The following is a 17,082-nucleotide window of genomic DNA, read 5'->3' as shown; positions in this document are numbered from 1 at the left end:
CCTGGTATTAATAATAGCTTGTGGAGTAGGCAAGGCCTTGCCATCATATACTAAGGGCAAGTCTCCTACCTCATCTGGTTGAGGTCCCTTGTATTCTTTGAGGAAAGAAACATGGAATACATCATGTATTCTGCTGCCTGTAGGTAATTCAAGCTGATAGGCTACTGATTCTATTTTGTTCAAGACTTTAAAAGGACCAAAATATTTTGGCAATAACTTGTGATGCTTCTGTTTAGTTATCGTCAATTGTCGATACTATTGAAGCCGTAACCAAACCCAATCCCCGACTTTAAAATTCAACTCTCTGTGCCCCAAATCATAAGTGGCTTTCATTCGTTGCTGAGCTTGCAAGAGTCTATCCCGAGCATTGTGTAAAAGTGCATCCCTATCTTGTAGAACCTTATCCACAGCTTCAATCCTTGTAGAACCAGCTGAATAGGAGAGAAGTCGAGGTGGATCCCTACCGTATACTAATTGGAAGGGAGTGGCCTTTAGGGCAGTGTGATATGAGGTGTTGTAGCAATACTCAGCCCATGGAACCCAATCGACCCACGGTCGTGGACGATCACTAGAGAGGCATCGTAGGTACATTTCTATTGTTCGATTAACTACCTCTGTCTGACCATCAGATTGGGGATGGTATGCTGAGGAAAAAGCGAGCTTAAAACCACTTTGACGAAATAATTCCTTCCAAAACAGGCCGAGGAAAACTTTATCACGGTCAGAAACTATGGATTCCGGCAAGCCATGAAGTCAGAATACCTCTGCAAAGAAGACGGTAGCAACAGATATAGCAGTAAATGGATGGGACAAAGGTAAAAAATTAGCGTACTTCGACAGTCTGTCCACAACCACCATAAGTACCGATTTCCTTTTTACTTTGGGTAGACCTTCCACGAAATCCATAGAGATATCAACCCAAACATGTTGTGGTATTGGAAGAGGTTGAAGTAAACCTGCGGGCTGTAAATTTTGCCATTTGTGGCGTTGGCATACTAAACAATGTTGCACAAATTCTGAGGTTGCAAGCTTCATTCATTTCCAAAAAAAATCTTGGCGAAGACGATGCAATGTTTTCAATTCCCCTTCATGTGCCATAACATGTATAGAGGAGATAAGATTAGGAATAATTGGTGAGGTAAGTAAAAGGTACAACCTCCCTTTGAAGAAAATCAACCCATCTTGTGCAACCCAATCGGGCCCCAACTCTCATTGTAGAATTCTTTGCTGGAGTTGTGATAATTCTGGGGAAGCTTCTATTTCTCGTCTGATGGCTTTAAGAATTTCAACTTGAGGGAATGAAACAATCATGAGGTGTGGTAAGTCTTCGTCTTTTCTAGATAAAGCATCTGCGGCCCTGTTCAACTTTCCTACTTTATATTCCACTCGGAAATCAAACCCCATTAGCTTACTGATCCAATGTTGTTGTGGGGATGTCGTAAATCGTTGGTCTAACAAATACTTAAGACTGAAATGATCAGTACGGATGAGGAAGTGCCTTCCCCAAAGATAGGGTCACCAATGAGTCACTGCCTTTGCCAAACCAATTAATTCACGTTCGTAGGCAGCCAACTTAAGGTGTCGATCTGCAATCTTGCAACTGAAAAAGGCAATGGGGTGTCCCTTTTGTTGCAGTACGGCTCTAAACCCGCTGTCCGAAGCATCACATTCAACCACAAATTCCTCCGCAAAGTTGGGTAATTGCAAAACTGGGGCTGCTGAAAGAGAAGTTTTTAATTGGGTGAAAGCAACATCAGCTTCCTTAGTTCAGTTGAAGGCATTTTTTTTTAGAAGAGATGTTAAGGGTGCAGCCACTTGTCCATAATTCTTGATGAATTTTCTGTAATATCCTACCAACCCAAGAAAGCCTCGTAGAACTTGGTAGTTTTAGGAGTTGGCCAATCGGTGACATCTTTAATTTTAGTGTGATCAACCTCGACCCCTTCACCATGGATGACATGACCGAGGTAGGTTACCTAAGACTCTCCAAAGAAACACTTGGATTTCTTTAAGAACAACATATTATCCCGCAAGAGTTCAAAAACTAATCTTACATGATGCATATGTTCAGTCCATGTTTTGCTATAAATTAATATGTCATCAAAGAAGACTAAAACAAACTTACGCAAGTAAGGGCGAAAAATGTCATTCATCAAACTCTGAAATGTGGAAGGGGCATTGGTAAGCCCGAATGGCATGACAAGAAACTCAAAGTGTCCATGGTGGGTTCGGAAGGCTATCTTTTCCACATCAGTAGTTGCCATTCTAATTTGAAAATATCCCGATCGTAAATCCAATTTTGTAAAATATTTTGCCCCATGAAGTTTGTCCAACAATTCATCCACGACAAGAATTGGATATTTGTCTTTAACAGTGCAAGTATTAAGCTCTCGATAATCGATGCAAAAACGCCATGACCCGTCATGCTTCTTTACTAATAGTACTGGAGAAGAGAATGGTGATCTACTGGGTCGAATGATTCCTTGTTGTAACATTTGATCACACTGCTTCTCAATCTCATCCTTTTGAAAATGTGGATATCGATAAGGCCTGACTACAATTGGTCCCGTTCCTGGTTTGAGAGTTATACGATGGTTACATTTGCGATTAGGAGGTAACCCAGACGGTTCTTAGAATAAATGCGCAAATTCTACCAGTAGTTTATCTAATACTATATTAGTTAAATCCTGTCCCTGTATCAAACTAAGTCGTGGAACTTCCTCTGGGTGCGGCCCTTGCCAGAGTATCTTCTTCTTGTTTATTGCAAATTGCATAATTAAGGAGCTGAAATCCCATAAAATTGGACCAAGGGTACACAACCATTTAACCCCCAAAATCATATCAAACCCTTCTAATGGTATTGTATAAAAATCAGCTTGAAAGTTGTCATTGGCCATAAAGAACTGTACTGATTTACAAATGCCAATGCTAGGAACTCGTTCTCCGTTTGCCACACATACTTGCAACCCCGATTTCTTTTGTATTTTTAGTCCCAATCTTGGCACTAGACCTTCACGTAGAAAGTTATGTGTACTGCCTGAATCAACAAAAACTAACACTGTTTTTCCTGACACCTTTGCTGGTAGTTGCATAGTAGATGAATTGCAAGTTCCTCTAATGGCATGTAAGGAAATTTCAAGATCATCTACCTTATCATCTTGCTTATCTTCAATATCTGGTACTTCTATCCAAAATAGCCTTTTACATCTGTGCCCCATGGAGTAAGACTCGTCACAATTATAACACAATCCCTTAGCCCTTCTCTCCGCCATCTCTGCTCGTGTCAATCTTTTGATAAATGGTGCGGAAGAACCTATTTTGCTGTTATTCCCCATTGGTTTCGTTGTTTGTCCTCCTCCCTTTGCAAAGCTCTTAGTTGTTGGAATAATTGAAGTGCTGCCAGCGTTTTGGGAAGCTGACCAGTTTAGATTGGTTTGAGATAACATCTTGGAAGAGACTTTTTGTTTCCGTTCCAAAGCTCGAGCCATATTCATTGCAACTCCAAGGTTTCCTGGTTGTTGCATCTCGATATCAATTCTAAGTTCCTCTACCAATCCGGCAGTAAAAAGGTTTACTTGTTGTCGAGGTTTAAGATCAGTAGTCCTAGCCAGTAGTGATTGAAATTGGCGTTGATATTCCTATACCGTCCTAGTTTGTCTCAAGTTTGCAAGTTCCCCTAAGGGGTTATTACTCATAGGTGGCCCAAACCTGACATGACAACACTCTCTAAAGCGCTCCCAATCCAGATTTGCCTCCTCTTCCTCGATTTAATCAAACCACAATTGTGCTTCTCCTAAGAGATGGAATAAAGCTAAGCCGACTTTGTCTTCTTCGTTGGTCCGCTGATTGCTAAAAAAATTTTCGCATCTTTTTAACCATCTTAAAGGATCTCCAACACCATCATAAGTGGGAAATTCCATCTTAGAGTATCTTGGCACCATGCCCCCACCGTGTTGCGAATCTGAATTTCTTTTTTTGCCTCCACTGCTGCCTTGTTCTTCATTATTTTTTTTCTGAATTCCCTTTCGTTGTCTTTTGGACCGAAAGAGATAAAATCGCCATCTGCTCCTCTAATGCTTGTTGCCTTGTAGCCATTTGTTCCATAAATGCCTCCAGCTTGGCTGTAAAAGTTTTTTCGTCACCCATGACAGCTGACTCTGATACCAAGTTGTTATGCGTCTTGGCGTAAGATCTAGTCACAGGTCTAGACGAGAAAGTATCCTTGCTTCGACCTATGGTTACTCAAAGGCAGATTCGTCTTTGACTGAACCCCCTTCCCAAACTAACGTTTGTGATAAAAAATAAACTCCCCCTTTATTTCATATTGGCAGCCTTTTTATAGGCTGTTAATTACAAAGGAAAATCCTAATCTAATTCCTAATTTAAAGTCCTGATAGAATTCCTAATTTAAAGTTTATAAGGAAATAGAAAACCTAGTAAAGCTAAAACTCCTAAAGAAATTAAATAAATATAAAACTCTAATTCCTATTCCTCTGTTGATATTGTTTTCCAATGAAAACATTTATATCAGAAACTTGGTGAGCCATAGTTCATAAAGGGTTGGTACATTGATATTGAAAATTTTAAACGACACTAAAAGAACTTAATTTTTATTTTATTTTATTATTACAACTTAAAAAGATATGTGTCATAAATCAATTAAACATGGAAGCATGCTATAAAATTCAAATTCCAACATCCAGTGAGAAATGCAAAACACCACATGATTCTCATTGTTTAATACAATAAATTTATAGTGATTATGGGTATGAATCTTTTAAGTATCCGAATGTATTTAAGTTTTGATTCAAGTGAAGTTGATATTCAAATATACTATATAAATCTTATCTTATTTATACCATAACAACTTTGAATTTTTATTTGCCTAATTGGTTCTTGTTTAATTTTATATTACTTATTTAAAAATTGATTTATCAAATTTGGATATTGACTGATTTAGATATCTGCTGAATATTATTTTTAAAATTAAATGTATATTCTAATAATAATTGGGTAATAAAAAATTTAGATTTTTAAATAAATTAAATGAAAATTTTATACAATATTATGAGTGGAGATAGGATAAAACGATTTGAACTTGTGCCAATCAAGTGTCTACATAAACTTTAACTATTACTCTATGCAAGTTAAAATAAATTTAATAAAATTAGATTTGAATATTTAAAAGTTGTACCAATATTATATTTATGACTTTTATGTGCTACATGTTATATAGCAACTCATTTGTTTAAACTTCATATAGAGATTCTGCAATAATTGAAGCAAAAACTACTTCAGAGTTCAGAATAAGTAAAAGAAAAAAAATCATGATGTAATGTGGTTTTGGAAATAGCAAAAGTATCAAAGTAAATTGATCCATATTCATATTCTTGCATGATTAGGCCCATTGCTCCCTTGTCCCCTTCAATGATACAAGTGGAAAGGCATACTCAACAAGACAGAATTTAAATTAAAAAAAAAAATGACTAACAGGCAGAGGCAATGACAAAGTAGCCACCATGGGCGGCAGACATTGCTGAATGAATAAAGAATAATATTATTATAAATATACAAGGTGTCGAGTCTGGACTCTCCATGTGGTGTCCAATAATGCCAGTATGCAGGCGGGGAGGTTGGTTTAGTGAAGAATCTAATCCAAAATGGATTGATTGGCAGCCTTTATTAGACGTGTTGAAACATGATTGCTTCAATCTCATAGCTCTAATCCCGAGAACGCTTTGTTTTTTAAGTGTACAAAATCAAACTCCAGATTACATGAACTCCCCTTCTCCATTTTGTTGAACTACGGGTTTGGATAGATGCTAGCTGCTTCACATTCTTCACTTATAAACAATTGGATTTTCCCACTTATTTTTAATTTTATAAATGAGTCTAAATTTTGTCATTTACTTTTTTAAATTTATAAGTACAATTTAAAGATATATCAATCCTATTTATAGAGTTAAAAATGTTTGCAATTAGTAGTTGTAGCAGAAGGATTAATTTTAGAAATGTAAATGCAAGTGAGAATATGGTCAATTATTGGAGGGGTTGGGTTGGAAGTGGAAAGAGCAAGGGAAAAAGGAAGTGGGTGATTGGGCAAAGTAGGAAAATGGATGTGGCTGGTGTGAAATGTGAAGCATCGATGCAGCATCTTCCTTACCCTTAGAAAAGGATTACTTACCTTTACTTTGGGTTTAACAACTTTTCGTGTAAGATATAAAGTAACCTTAGTTAGATGTTGACTTGAATGTATCACTTCCACGCATGAACATGAATAGTTTTACCTACTGTTGTTTCAAAAATACAAAAGCCCACATTACTTGTCTGAAATTTGGATGCTTTAGAATTTCTCGATTAAATTTCCAGTTCTAGTGGTATTTAGATTCAATACAGAAGCCAGAAAGAATACTACTCTATATAGAAACCTAAAAAGTAAAGTAAAGAAGCTAAAGATTTCCATCAATGTTATTAATTTATAAAGTCCCATGTACATAAACTTCTAACGATCATCACTATAAAACACCCTAAAACAGATGGAATTAAAGAGAAAAAGGAAAACTAAAAGAGTAAGAAAAGTTGATAAGCAGATGACAAGAGGTGGGGAGGCAATTAAAGCTCCTACAAACTTGGGGTTGATGAATTAGTCGTTAACTAGAGCTTTCCCTTTCGACATGGCATATAAAGGCATTCTCCAAATCGGGAGGAGTGAAGAACTCTCTAACACTTCTTCCATAGCTACACTTCAAAGAAGGCTTTGGCTTCCTAGGAGCAGGCGGACACGTCAAAGAGGTTTGAATTTTGGCATCTTCACCCGTTGGAGTGGTGGAACATGAGTCGTCACCTTGTTCATCATTATTTGTCTTCAATGGACCACTCGTGTATATAGGCTTCAATGGAGCTCGTATAGAAATCACAGCTAAAACCCATTTTTGGCCTTGTGAATCTAGACCCTCATCCACTTTTGGCTTCCCTGAAACCCCCATTTCCTTGGATCGAACTGAATTTACCCACAGCTTCCAACTACAATTATAGCTAGCCAGGAAAGAATAAGGGAATAAAGAAGGAGAAAAAAAGGAAAGATGTAATTCTTTTCTTTTCCTTTTGTGGAGAGAATCAAATGGAAAGCAGAAGGAAAGTGGTGGGAATGGAAAGGGAATAGAGAGGTTTTGGTTAGCAAGAAAGGAAGAAAGAAGGTGAAGGGCGATGAGAGAAGAGAAAAAATGTTTGCAGTCAACTGCAAAGGGCTTTAAATAAACAAATCAATATCATCATTATAATAAATTCAAAGAAATATGTAGCCATGAATGTTGTGTTTATACCAATCAAAACTTCAAAAAGAGAACCCGAGGAAACTCGTGACATAAGCATTGAAATTTATATAATTAGAAAAAAAAAAAACAAACAAAAGCCCAAAAGGCCGAAAACAACTACTTGGATTTTGGCGCCAAATTGTGTGCGACAGACATGACATCTGATTTCGCATTTTCATTGTATTTAATTATGTTATTTTTTAAATTATATTTATATTTAAATTTTTTTATACAATACAATTTTAAACTCATACATCCATTTAAACAATTATAGATCCTACCTGTAATCTGATCTCACAATCTCGAAAATATAGTGAACACCCTTAATCAATAAGTCAAATTATATTTAAAATCTTATATATATTATGACACATTTTAATTATTATTTTTATATTCGATTTTTTTAAAAACTTTCAACTTGTTATCCACCGAAAGTTAATAGACTCTTCAATGGATCAATATTGCTTTCGGTAAGAGTTTTATTTTTTGACTCTATTGAGAGTTTGAAAGTGTCTATTTCAAGTGGTAATATAGCAGTCCATAAGTGTCATATATGTTTTAGGGCACGTGCTCAAACCCTACCAAATATAAATACTCACATTTCTTTAATAGGTGATTATATACCGTACATAGCCTGATCCGACGAGACATTTTTATTTTGTTGACTCACCATCTTTTCAGATAAACTCAAGCACTTGAGCTATTGTCCAAATTGAGAGATAACTCTAAAAATTTCTTTCTAAAATCTCTCAACAATAATATAATTATATTAAGTCAAAATAATTTAATTTATACCATCGCGAATGTTATTTTTCCAAAAATTTTTAATTTTTCCTTTTACATTAGATGAGTTTGCAAATTTTATGTGTTTGATAACTTTGCCCATTGTAGTTTGTAAATTTCCTTTTTTTTAATAAGAAAAATATAATAAAAACCTAATTCTCTTAATTTGATATAAAGGGGAAAAAAAAGCCTAATTCTTTAAGAGGCTTTGTCAAAAGAAGGCTTTTTCTTTTCCTTTCATTAGCTGGAAGATAAAGCCTCATCCAAAGAAAGGAAATGATCCAAACAAAAATGTTTAAGTAAAGTTTAGTTATGAAGGTTTAGATTACAATTAAATAATTTGAATTTATTAGCAAAGTACGCTTTTAAAATTTATTTTAAGGATAATGTTTAATATTGTAATTGAATTTGAATTCTTTCCTAAAATATGAATTTTAAAAAAAATTCATCCAGAAGATAAAAAAATTTATTTAAAAAGATTTGACAATACATTCACATTTGTTTGGATAATAATGGTAAAAGTATTACAGAAGTTTTTGTATTAGTAGTCGAATTGTATTTTGCCCCATTTATTTAAAAAAATGAACAAATTAATTATTATACGTTGGATCAAAGAGCAAGCGGGTCATTTTGTTAAAAAAATTATTCACTTCTTCTATTAAAAATTGGTCTTTGTATGTCAAAATGAGGCATGCGTGGCACTCCATGAAATGAATAATTGTACGGTTATTCTGTCAGTTACGCTAGTTTTTAATAGTAGAAATGGAAGAAATTTTTAACAAAAAGGACTAATTTGCTCTTTGATCTAACCAACAGGGACTACTTTGCCTATTTTTTGAGTAAAGAGAGCAAAATACAATATGACTCATAATACAAAGGCCTCTATGGTACTTTTATTGATACTAGTACTAAAAAAATTCTTTACTAAAAATAAAAGAGTAATATATAAAATTTTATGACTCAATTGGTTGATTTATTAATGCATTAACAAGTATTAAGATGTAATGATATGTGTTGAGGGGAGGTCGGACTCTCTCTTGGGAGAAGTCTAACGATGGAGATATTGTGTCAGGGGCGTTTATGCTTGGTTTTATCCTTGACTTCTATCTCCCGACTTCGTGGAGAGCCCTCGTCAGATTCACAGAGTGGGATTGTGTAACACCTCGTACCCAAGACCGTTGCCGGAGTCAAACACGAGGTGTTAACGGGCTTAATTCATTACTTAAACGGCTCATACAATTCGTTTTAAAATTTTCTAGACAAGCTAGCTAACTGCATCGCAGTCGCTTTAAAAATCATATCTCGAGTTCCGAAACTCAAAATCCAAATCCGTAAATTTTTCCTGAAACTAGACTCATATATCTACCTAGTAAAATTTTTGTAAAATTGTTGGTCGGGCCAATTAGTACAGTTTATTAGTTAAAGTCTCCCCTGTTTCAGGGTTCGACTACTCTGACCTCTGTCCATTTTGAATTAGATATCTCCCTGTACAGGGCTTCAATGCCTATGCCGTTTGTCTCTAATAAAACTAGACTCAATAATGAATCTGTACATACAAAGCATGACTTCTAATTATCTTTGTAAAATTTATGATAAATTTCCAAAGTCAGAACAAGGGATCCGGAAATCACTCTGGCCCTGTTTCACAAAAATTTAAACATCTCATAAAATATAGCTCATATAGTTGTTTCGTTTCTTCCATATAAAAATATACTCATCAAGCTTCGATTACATAATTTATTCATTATTTAATTCCATTTCTACTATTTTTAGTGATTTTTCAAATTCACATCACTATTGCTGTCTGAATCTATTTTATGGTAAATTTTACCTATTTCATAGTTTTCCATGGATTAACTAGTAATTTGACATACATATCACCAAATATGATCATGATTAGCCATTCCAATGACTAATCATTACCAAGCATTTCCATACTACTCAATAACCATATCATAAGCGTAATACCAAAAATGATCAGCCATGACATACGTCATAATAATCAAATAGACTTAGACTATTACTCAACCAAAACCGAATTCGAACCTAAGATTAAAGTCATTCTCAATGCATGAAATGCTTACCACAAACATCATCCATTTGTAGTACTGATCACTTTAACTAAAATGAATTTAAACCACTATCGATCATAACCAAATTATCAAGACCAAACTTACTAAAACTTATAACTAAGCACCCATAAGACCAAATCCAAACTTAACATTTAAGCCATATTCGCATGGCTAAAAGTATACATATCAAAGTTCAAACAAAACATAATAGCCTATACATGCCGAAATGTTCTCTTAGACCAACTAAGAAGAAGGTACCAAAAAGTTGCAAGCTGGCGTGATGACTTCGACGATGGTCCCGAGCACACAAAATGGGTCAAAGAAACCTAAATAAGTAACAAGTAAACACACCAAATGAGTATATAACTCAGTAAGTCATAAGCATTACACTACCGTCCATTAATAAAAGATCATAAGAGAAAACAAATAATGCAAGATCAATTACTCCATCCATACCGAACTATGCTATAATTTCTTAGATTTTCGGTTCAATCTCATGCCAAGTCCTACAATCATACCAAATACCAAAACAACCCAATTGATTCAGATTCATTTCCTCATAGCATGGAACAATGATGCACTAGGTAAATTTATACATACACATCACATGCCTCAAATTCGATATTTTAGTTAATAGTTCTATCACTTAGTTCTTTCATGCACCTTTTATATTATCAACCGTACTTGCACACATAGTGCTAATTACACTCGCACACATAGTGCCATAGTAAACCGCACACATAGTGCATTGGATTTTCTCTCATGCTTTCAGCATCCAAATCGGCACACCTAGTGCCACTTAATTCCGCACACATAGTGCCATATGTCAACTCATTATGATAAGGCCATTTACTTAACTCAAATAGTACATATGGTTACATTAATAAATAGGAAAATCACTCCAAAAGAATACCTAACAAAAGGAATTCTTTTATGATTCACTAATATTATTTATATACAAGCTAATCAACCTTACAAAAATGCTTAAGGACTTACCTTATGTCGGATGGAATGATTCCCAATCGACTACTCAATATTCTTTGCTTTGCCTTTGCTTGGTTCCCCTCCTTTGGATTCTTGAGCTAGAATAAATAAGTTAATAGTTTAATTTACCTTGCAAGATATTCATAACTATGTAAATTTAATGATTCCACTTCTTCTTACAACCCTCCTTGTTCCAAATATCAAAATTTCAACTAATGTTTATATTATATCTCAAAGCCGAATGTATTATCATTATCAAAATAACATTTGGTCATCATTTTGTCATTCAACACATATTTTCACTTCATAAACATTTTGACCGTATTCTTCTAAACTAGCAAAAGCTCCCCATTTATTCGTACTATCTTTTAAATACTATCAAGTTCATAAACTTCTAATTTCTTAAGTTCAACATCTTAATGCCCATTATAGTCACTCCCATAATCTAAATTTAAAAATCGACAACACTCACATTTCAACTATCTTAGTCGAATACTCCTCAACACTTAGACTAAAGTATGCACATTAAACTTAATACAACTTTCATTATACCTTTCACCCTAAAACATAATTTATAAATCTCACCCTTCCTTCCATGTTTCGGTCAATTATTCAAATTACCTCATAACATGAACATTTTTTTTAAACTAATCTAGCATGACTCATTCGACCTTAACAATGAATCACTTTTCATACAAGGACAAAAATAAATCAAATGAACCTTCCATTTAAACCCCATTCTATCGTCTATTTATTCAATAATACATGTAAACAACTACTAATTCTAGTACTTTGATACACGGTTTAGTGCCCAACCATCATAAAAGTTTGAATTTTTCTTAATATTGTCAAAATACATTCACAAATTAACTTAAACATATAAGAAGATTTAACTAACACTTCAAAACTTACCTCCTACTAGCAAGAAGTAGTGCCGAATTGCCTTAATGAGAATTTTCCTTTTTCTTTTCTTTGGTTTCGGTTTTTGGAGGAAGAAGGAGATGAACACACTCTCTCTCCTTGAATTTCTTCTTTATTCATCTATTTTTCTTATTAAATCATTTTATTTTAAATATTTTAATCATTTTCTAACCAAATATTATAATTAATTGAATTTAGTGGAGGGTCATCACCACTTGGCCGGCCACTTATTGAATTTTTGGGTATTTTGACATGCAAACCCAAGCTTTCACACTTTGTAGTTATTTGGTCCTTACAATTTGCCTATCATATTTTCTAAGTTTCTCAACTAAGACCTTTCAAGAAAATTCACATTCATAAGTCTAAATTAAAACATCAAATTTTCACACATGCACTAATACACATAGAGGATATGCAACTAAATTTTAAATAAATTTTATGACTCGGTTTTGTGGTCCCGAAACCACATTCCGACTAGGGTCGAATTAGGGCTGTCACAGATTGCCTGCCCACTAAGGAAGCGTGTGCTTAAGTGGTACCATTCTTACCCACTAATATCGTATAAAGGCATGAGTTCGAATCCCACCAAGGCCAAATGCTCACATTTCCTTGGTGGGTGAGGCGCTCCCCTTCCGTGAACCCATTGAAGGCTTTCCGCAAAGTTAGGAGACAAAGTCTAGGGATAAAACCGAGCACAAACTCCCCAAACACAATACTTCTATCGTTGAGGAGTACACCTACTCCTAACAAATGACACTTTGAAAATTTTTCCCAGTAAAAAGTTTTGACCTCTCCTCAGTAATCCTTAAATATCATTGTTAATCTTTTTTAAGCCTCTAACATGTCTTGATTTTGGATTCAGTAACATTCTCTCGCCTAAAAATTTCTCCTTGAATAGCAAAAAATATTCAAGAAGTCTTTTATACGATATTGAGATGGGTGACAAGGCTTGAACCTATGTCAAGTGGGTGTTTGACAAAAAAATTAATCACCATCCCATACAAATCATGATAAAATTCTAAAACTTAAATCATATAAATTATTATTATTTATCATTATCTTACTCTAGATGAGAAGAACAAAATGATTATGTCTAGTAATTAGTTCAAAATTTTTTTCTGAATAATGTTTTTAAGTTGTTATTGTTGTTCATATTGAGGCTTTGGGGGGATGGAATGGATTGATTGTGTAGCCAACTCCACTCCCCAGTAAATATTAATTAAAAGGTGGGCACAATGGTAAAGAACCAACAGCTTTCAGTTGGCCTTTCAATCAACTCGTGTTTTAGTTTTCAATGCAAAAAGCAATGCATCATCTTATTGATTTCTTATAAACCTGATCCGAATGAAATTCAAATAAACCTCTTAGTTACTGAAAAATAAAGATTTCAAGGTTTATTATTATTATTATTATTATATAAACAGCCTTAGAGGTTTGAGGTTCCAGGCATAATTTGATGCAAAATGCAGGCTGTCTGTCTCTGTCTTTACTAACCCATAGAATTTCAGTTGGATCACCTGCAAGTTGCCAAATTATTCCAAATAATTAAAACATAATCATAAATTAAATTGTGGTATTTTCAATCACTTTGCGATTTAGTACATGTAAAAAAATAATGAATACTAATGCAATCAATATCAATGATCGAATATTTAAAACCCATAATATAAATAACTCCAAAGTCAGCGTTCGCAAAATTCGCAGCTAAAGAGAAGAAACTTGTTGTACATTCGCTTCTTTAAATAATCCAGCTAGGAGCTTGGCATAAATGTCAACTCATGGTATAGCAGCAACTTGTTCAAAAACCAGGCGACTCGTGCATGACAGTGGCAAATCAACTACGTTGCTATGGAGAGATTGATGTATGTCCTTGTAGGAATTTTCTTCCTGTTAATGCTTCACATCAGCATCCCTTCTATGTCGTCATCAGCAGAAAATTTTCCAGGTACGTATTGTTTCTAAAGAAGTACTAGTAGCAGTATTGTATTTGAGATGCAAAGCACATCGTTTTACAACTGCCTCTTACCGGTTTTTTTCTTTATTTCTTGGAAATCGAAGGCTCACAATCTGTGAACAACACATGGATATCATCAATACGGGATTCCAGTTGGGAGCAGGGCAGGTTAATGAGGAAGTTACTTTTGAGCAGAAAATTTGAGAAGGCGATGGTTATAGCGAGGAGAGGCTATTTACTTCGAAACCGAAGCCTAAGAGGCACCAAAGTATCAAAGCCACCCTCAACTTCTCGAAGCTCATCAAGGATTTTCGCACACCGTGAAAATATTCACCGACACTAACATTACCATATAATTAAAAGCCATGATATGAATGTACCATGGACTTTTCCACTTCCGTTAAATCCAAAGCAAGTAGATTGTCAAGGGATAATTTAATTTAAAGTTGCTTTCCAGATCCATTTTTCAGGTTGATTGAATTGAACCATATGCAATGTTTTAATGTTGAAAACAAATTAATTTGTCGATTGCATAAGGTTATAGGTTACAATTTTTTTAACATACAACTTGTCCTCTTTTGGGTATATTTAAAAGAATTGTCAATTTAAAGCATAAGATTCCAACTTAAAAGTAATTTGAAAAATCAAAGTTTTGGAGGAGAACACTTTACAAAGTCAATCATAAGGAGATATACGACAAAGCATGATAGAAAATGGCAAAACCAAATAACAAACATAAACATACTAAAAGGACTAAAAAGCATAAACATATTAAAATATCCATCCAAGTAGCAAAGTTAAAAAATCCAATTGAAATAACAAGTACCAATGGTATAATGCAATAAACACCTACATCCAAAAGTCAACCAAACATTAAAAGCAAATCCAACCCAACAAGAACATCCCAAGTACCAAAATAAAAATCACTCGACTGATGGTGGCATCGATATCGAGCCATAAGATGTGCCATGCTCTCCTCCAAAGCTGTAATACGAAGCACCACATCATCGCAAAAAGTGTGAACTGTCACTGTAAGTGCATCAACCTTGCTGGACATGACGGGTCAATGTATGTGGTGAAAGTGGTGACGGCAAGGTTGGTATTGCCTCCTCATTACCTCATTGTTGCATGTGTCCTCCTTGTTTAATTGAAATTTGATGAATATAACTTAAGATTAATAACTAGATTAACTTAATAACCTGTGATCATTTACTAGTTTGACTGACGACAAATTAATTATATGCTAGGGATATTATAGCTCTGGTCCTAAATATCTAGTTATTGGAATTACTCAACCTTGAGAAATATGTCAACAATCAAGGTTTAATCTGTAAGTTTTACACCGAACTCAGATTAAGAGGGAGTTCATGGTAGTGAGGGTTTAAATCTTAAAAATCACCTATAAAATATGCACCAATTTAGATATTTCTAAGAACCTAAAAGATGTATCTCAACTTAGGTTACCAAGTTTAAGATTATTCAAGTTATTATATCAAGAATATTTATTAGACATAAGTTATTAATACCCATTATTGAAAAAAATTACCAATTATTATTGTTAGTTAATTTAGAATATTTCTCTCAAACACTAAGTACTTGTTAGCTAATTAGTTGGTTAATTTTTCAGATTAAATATTTACATTAATTAGCTAATTTGCTAGTGATAGTTATTTTCTTTAATTTTATTTTATTATTAATGGTTCAATTTTTCCTTTGAGTTAGACCCTCAAAGTTCTCCCATATAGATTTATTTCATTTTAATTCTTACTTGGCAACATGCACTTACAAGTATATTGCAATATTAATGGTTCAATATTGTGGTAAGGTTTATTGAGTTTATAATTTTATTGATTTTTTTTACCACCGCATCAATTCTATGCGCAAAAGAATCATTTTCATGTCGTGTCATCCATCACTTAGAATTTGATTTGAGGCCTGTCATTTAATAATTGTTAGAATTGTGTGACTCAAATTTCTATTAAAAAAAATATAGTGGTAAAATTAGGGGATCAGTGTAGGGCTTAGATGTAGTCGAAATTCCTCTTGTAACATTCAATTTTCAACATTGGTTTTCTCCTCTTCTGTCCGTGGTTTTTTTCCCGATAGGGTTTCCATGTAAAATTTGTGTGTTTTATTTTTCCTTTTCTTTCTGCTTTGCGATCGTTCTATATTATCATTATCGACATTAGTTTTAACAATAATCAACCATGAAAGGCCAACATTTAGGGAAACTACCATATCACAGTCATTCAAACGTGCTTCAGGCAACTCTCTGGTTACCAGTTCTTCTAAATGCAAGAGAAGTCCTTACAAAGGTCTACAAACCTAGGATCGTACAACCTTGCCTTTTCAAGCTCATTTAAATAAAGCTTGGCTCTTTATGCTCAGTTTTATAAAACTCACCTTTTCTCTTATATGGCTCAACTCTTCAAGCTTGCTCCTACAAAGGTCACATTATTAGGCTCACTCTTCCAAGCTCACCTCATAAGGCGTTCAAGCTCCCCTCTTCAAGCTCACTTGTACAAGGTTCACCTTATCAGGCTCGCTTCACTAAACTTGACTTTTCAAGCTTATTCTCTTATGCAAGCAATGATATAACCACTCCCATGCCATAAACAGTCATCCACTAATAAGTATTGTCTCGAGGAAGGTCATTTTATAATCTCTTCCTTGACCAGTGGAAATTGTTATACATGTTGGATCTAATGCCCTTAGTATAGTATATTCATTTGTACACTTATAATTTTTTTGAACAGATTGGTTAATAAAATTATTCATGAATTATATTAATATCTTTTGTATATTTTCCTCAATGGTTTTTGCATACAAAGCAAAATGAAAGCGAATATTAACTCAATAGTTGTAATAGTAGCTCACTAGTTGTTTAATGTTTAACTAATACTAATCGGTATTAAGTGGTTGGATCATAATACAAAAAGACAACTTATATTATTAGACAAACCTAATTATGTCCTTAATCTAATCGAAAATAGGCAAACCGATTGAAAGAATAATATGTTGTCCATCAAGTCTGATTTGGGAGATGTTTTGTCTT

General features: G+C 34.2%; 2 protein-coding genes across 2 annotated transcripts; one reads left to right on the top strand and one right to left on the bottom strand.

The window, feature by feature from the left end:
* Window positions 1-6,445: 6,445 nt before the first annotated feature.
* Window positions 6,446-7,227, bottom strand: LOC107928665 (cyclin-dependent protein kinase inhibitor SMR6). Its single transcript, XM_016859922.2, has one exon. The coding sequence runs from the start codon at window positions 6,984-6,986 to the stop codon at window positions 6,651-6,653; it is 336 nt and encodes a 111-aa protein (XP_016715411.1). The 5' UTR covers window positions 6,987-7,227; the 3' UTR covers window positions 6,446-6,650.
* Window positions 7,228-13,855: 6,628 nt separating this feature from the next.
* On the top strand, window positions 13,856-14,535 carry LOC107928684 (uncharacterized). The gene is made up of 2 exons (XM_016859934.2): window positions 13,856-14,018; window positions 14,132-14,535. Exons 1-2 carry the CDS (start codon window positions 13,922-13,924, stop codon window positions 14,368-14,370), a joined length of 336 nt encoding a protein of 111 aa, XP_016715423.1. The 5' UTR covers window positions 13,856-13,921; the 3' UTR covers window positions 14,371-14,535.
* The last annotated feature ends 2,547 nt before the right edge of the window (window positions 14,536-17,082 follow it).

The sequence above is a fragment of the Gossypium hirsutum genome, chromosome A12, assembly GCF_007990345.1.
Source record: "Gossypium hirsutum isolate 1008001.06 chromosome A12, Gossypium_hirsutum_v2.1, whole genome shotgun sequence".
Taxonomy (NCBI): domain Eukaryota; kingdom Viridiplantae; phylum Streptophyta; class Magnoliopsida; order Malvales; family Malvaceae; genus Gossypium; species Gossypium hirsutum.
This window is presented reverse-complemented; position numbering and strand designations above follow the sequence as displayed.

Coding starts and splice junctions, on each gene's coding strand:
- LOC107928665 (XM_016859922.2), bottom strand. CDS start 6,986: ATGGGGGTTTCAGGGAAGCCAAAAGTGGATGAGGGTCTAGATTCACAA.
- LOC107928684 (XM_016859934.2), top strand. CDS start 13,922: ATGGAGAGATTGATGTATGTCCTTGTAGGAATTTTCTTCCTGTTAATG. Junction 14,019..14,131: donor ATCAGCAGAAAATTTTCCAG/GTACGTATTGTT, acceptor TGGAAATCGAAG/GCTCACAATCTGTGAACAAC.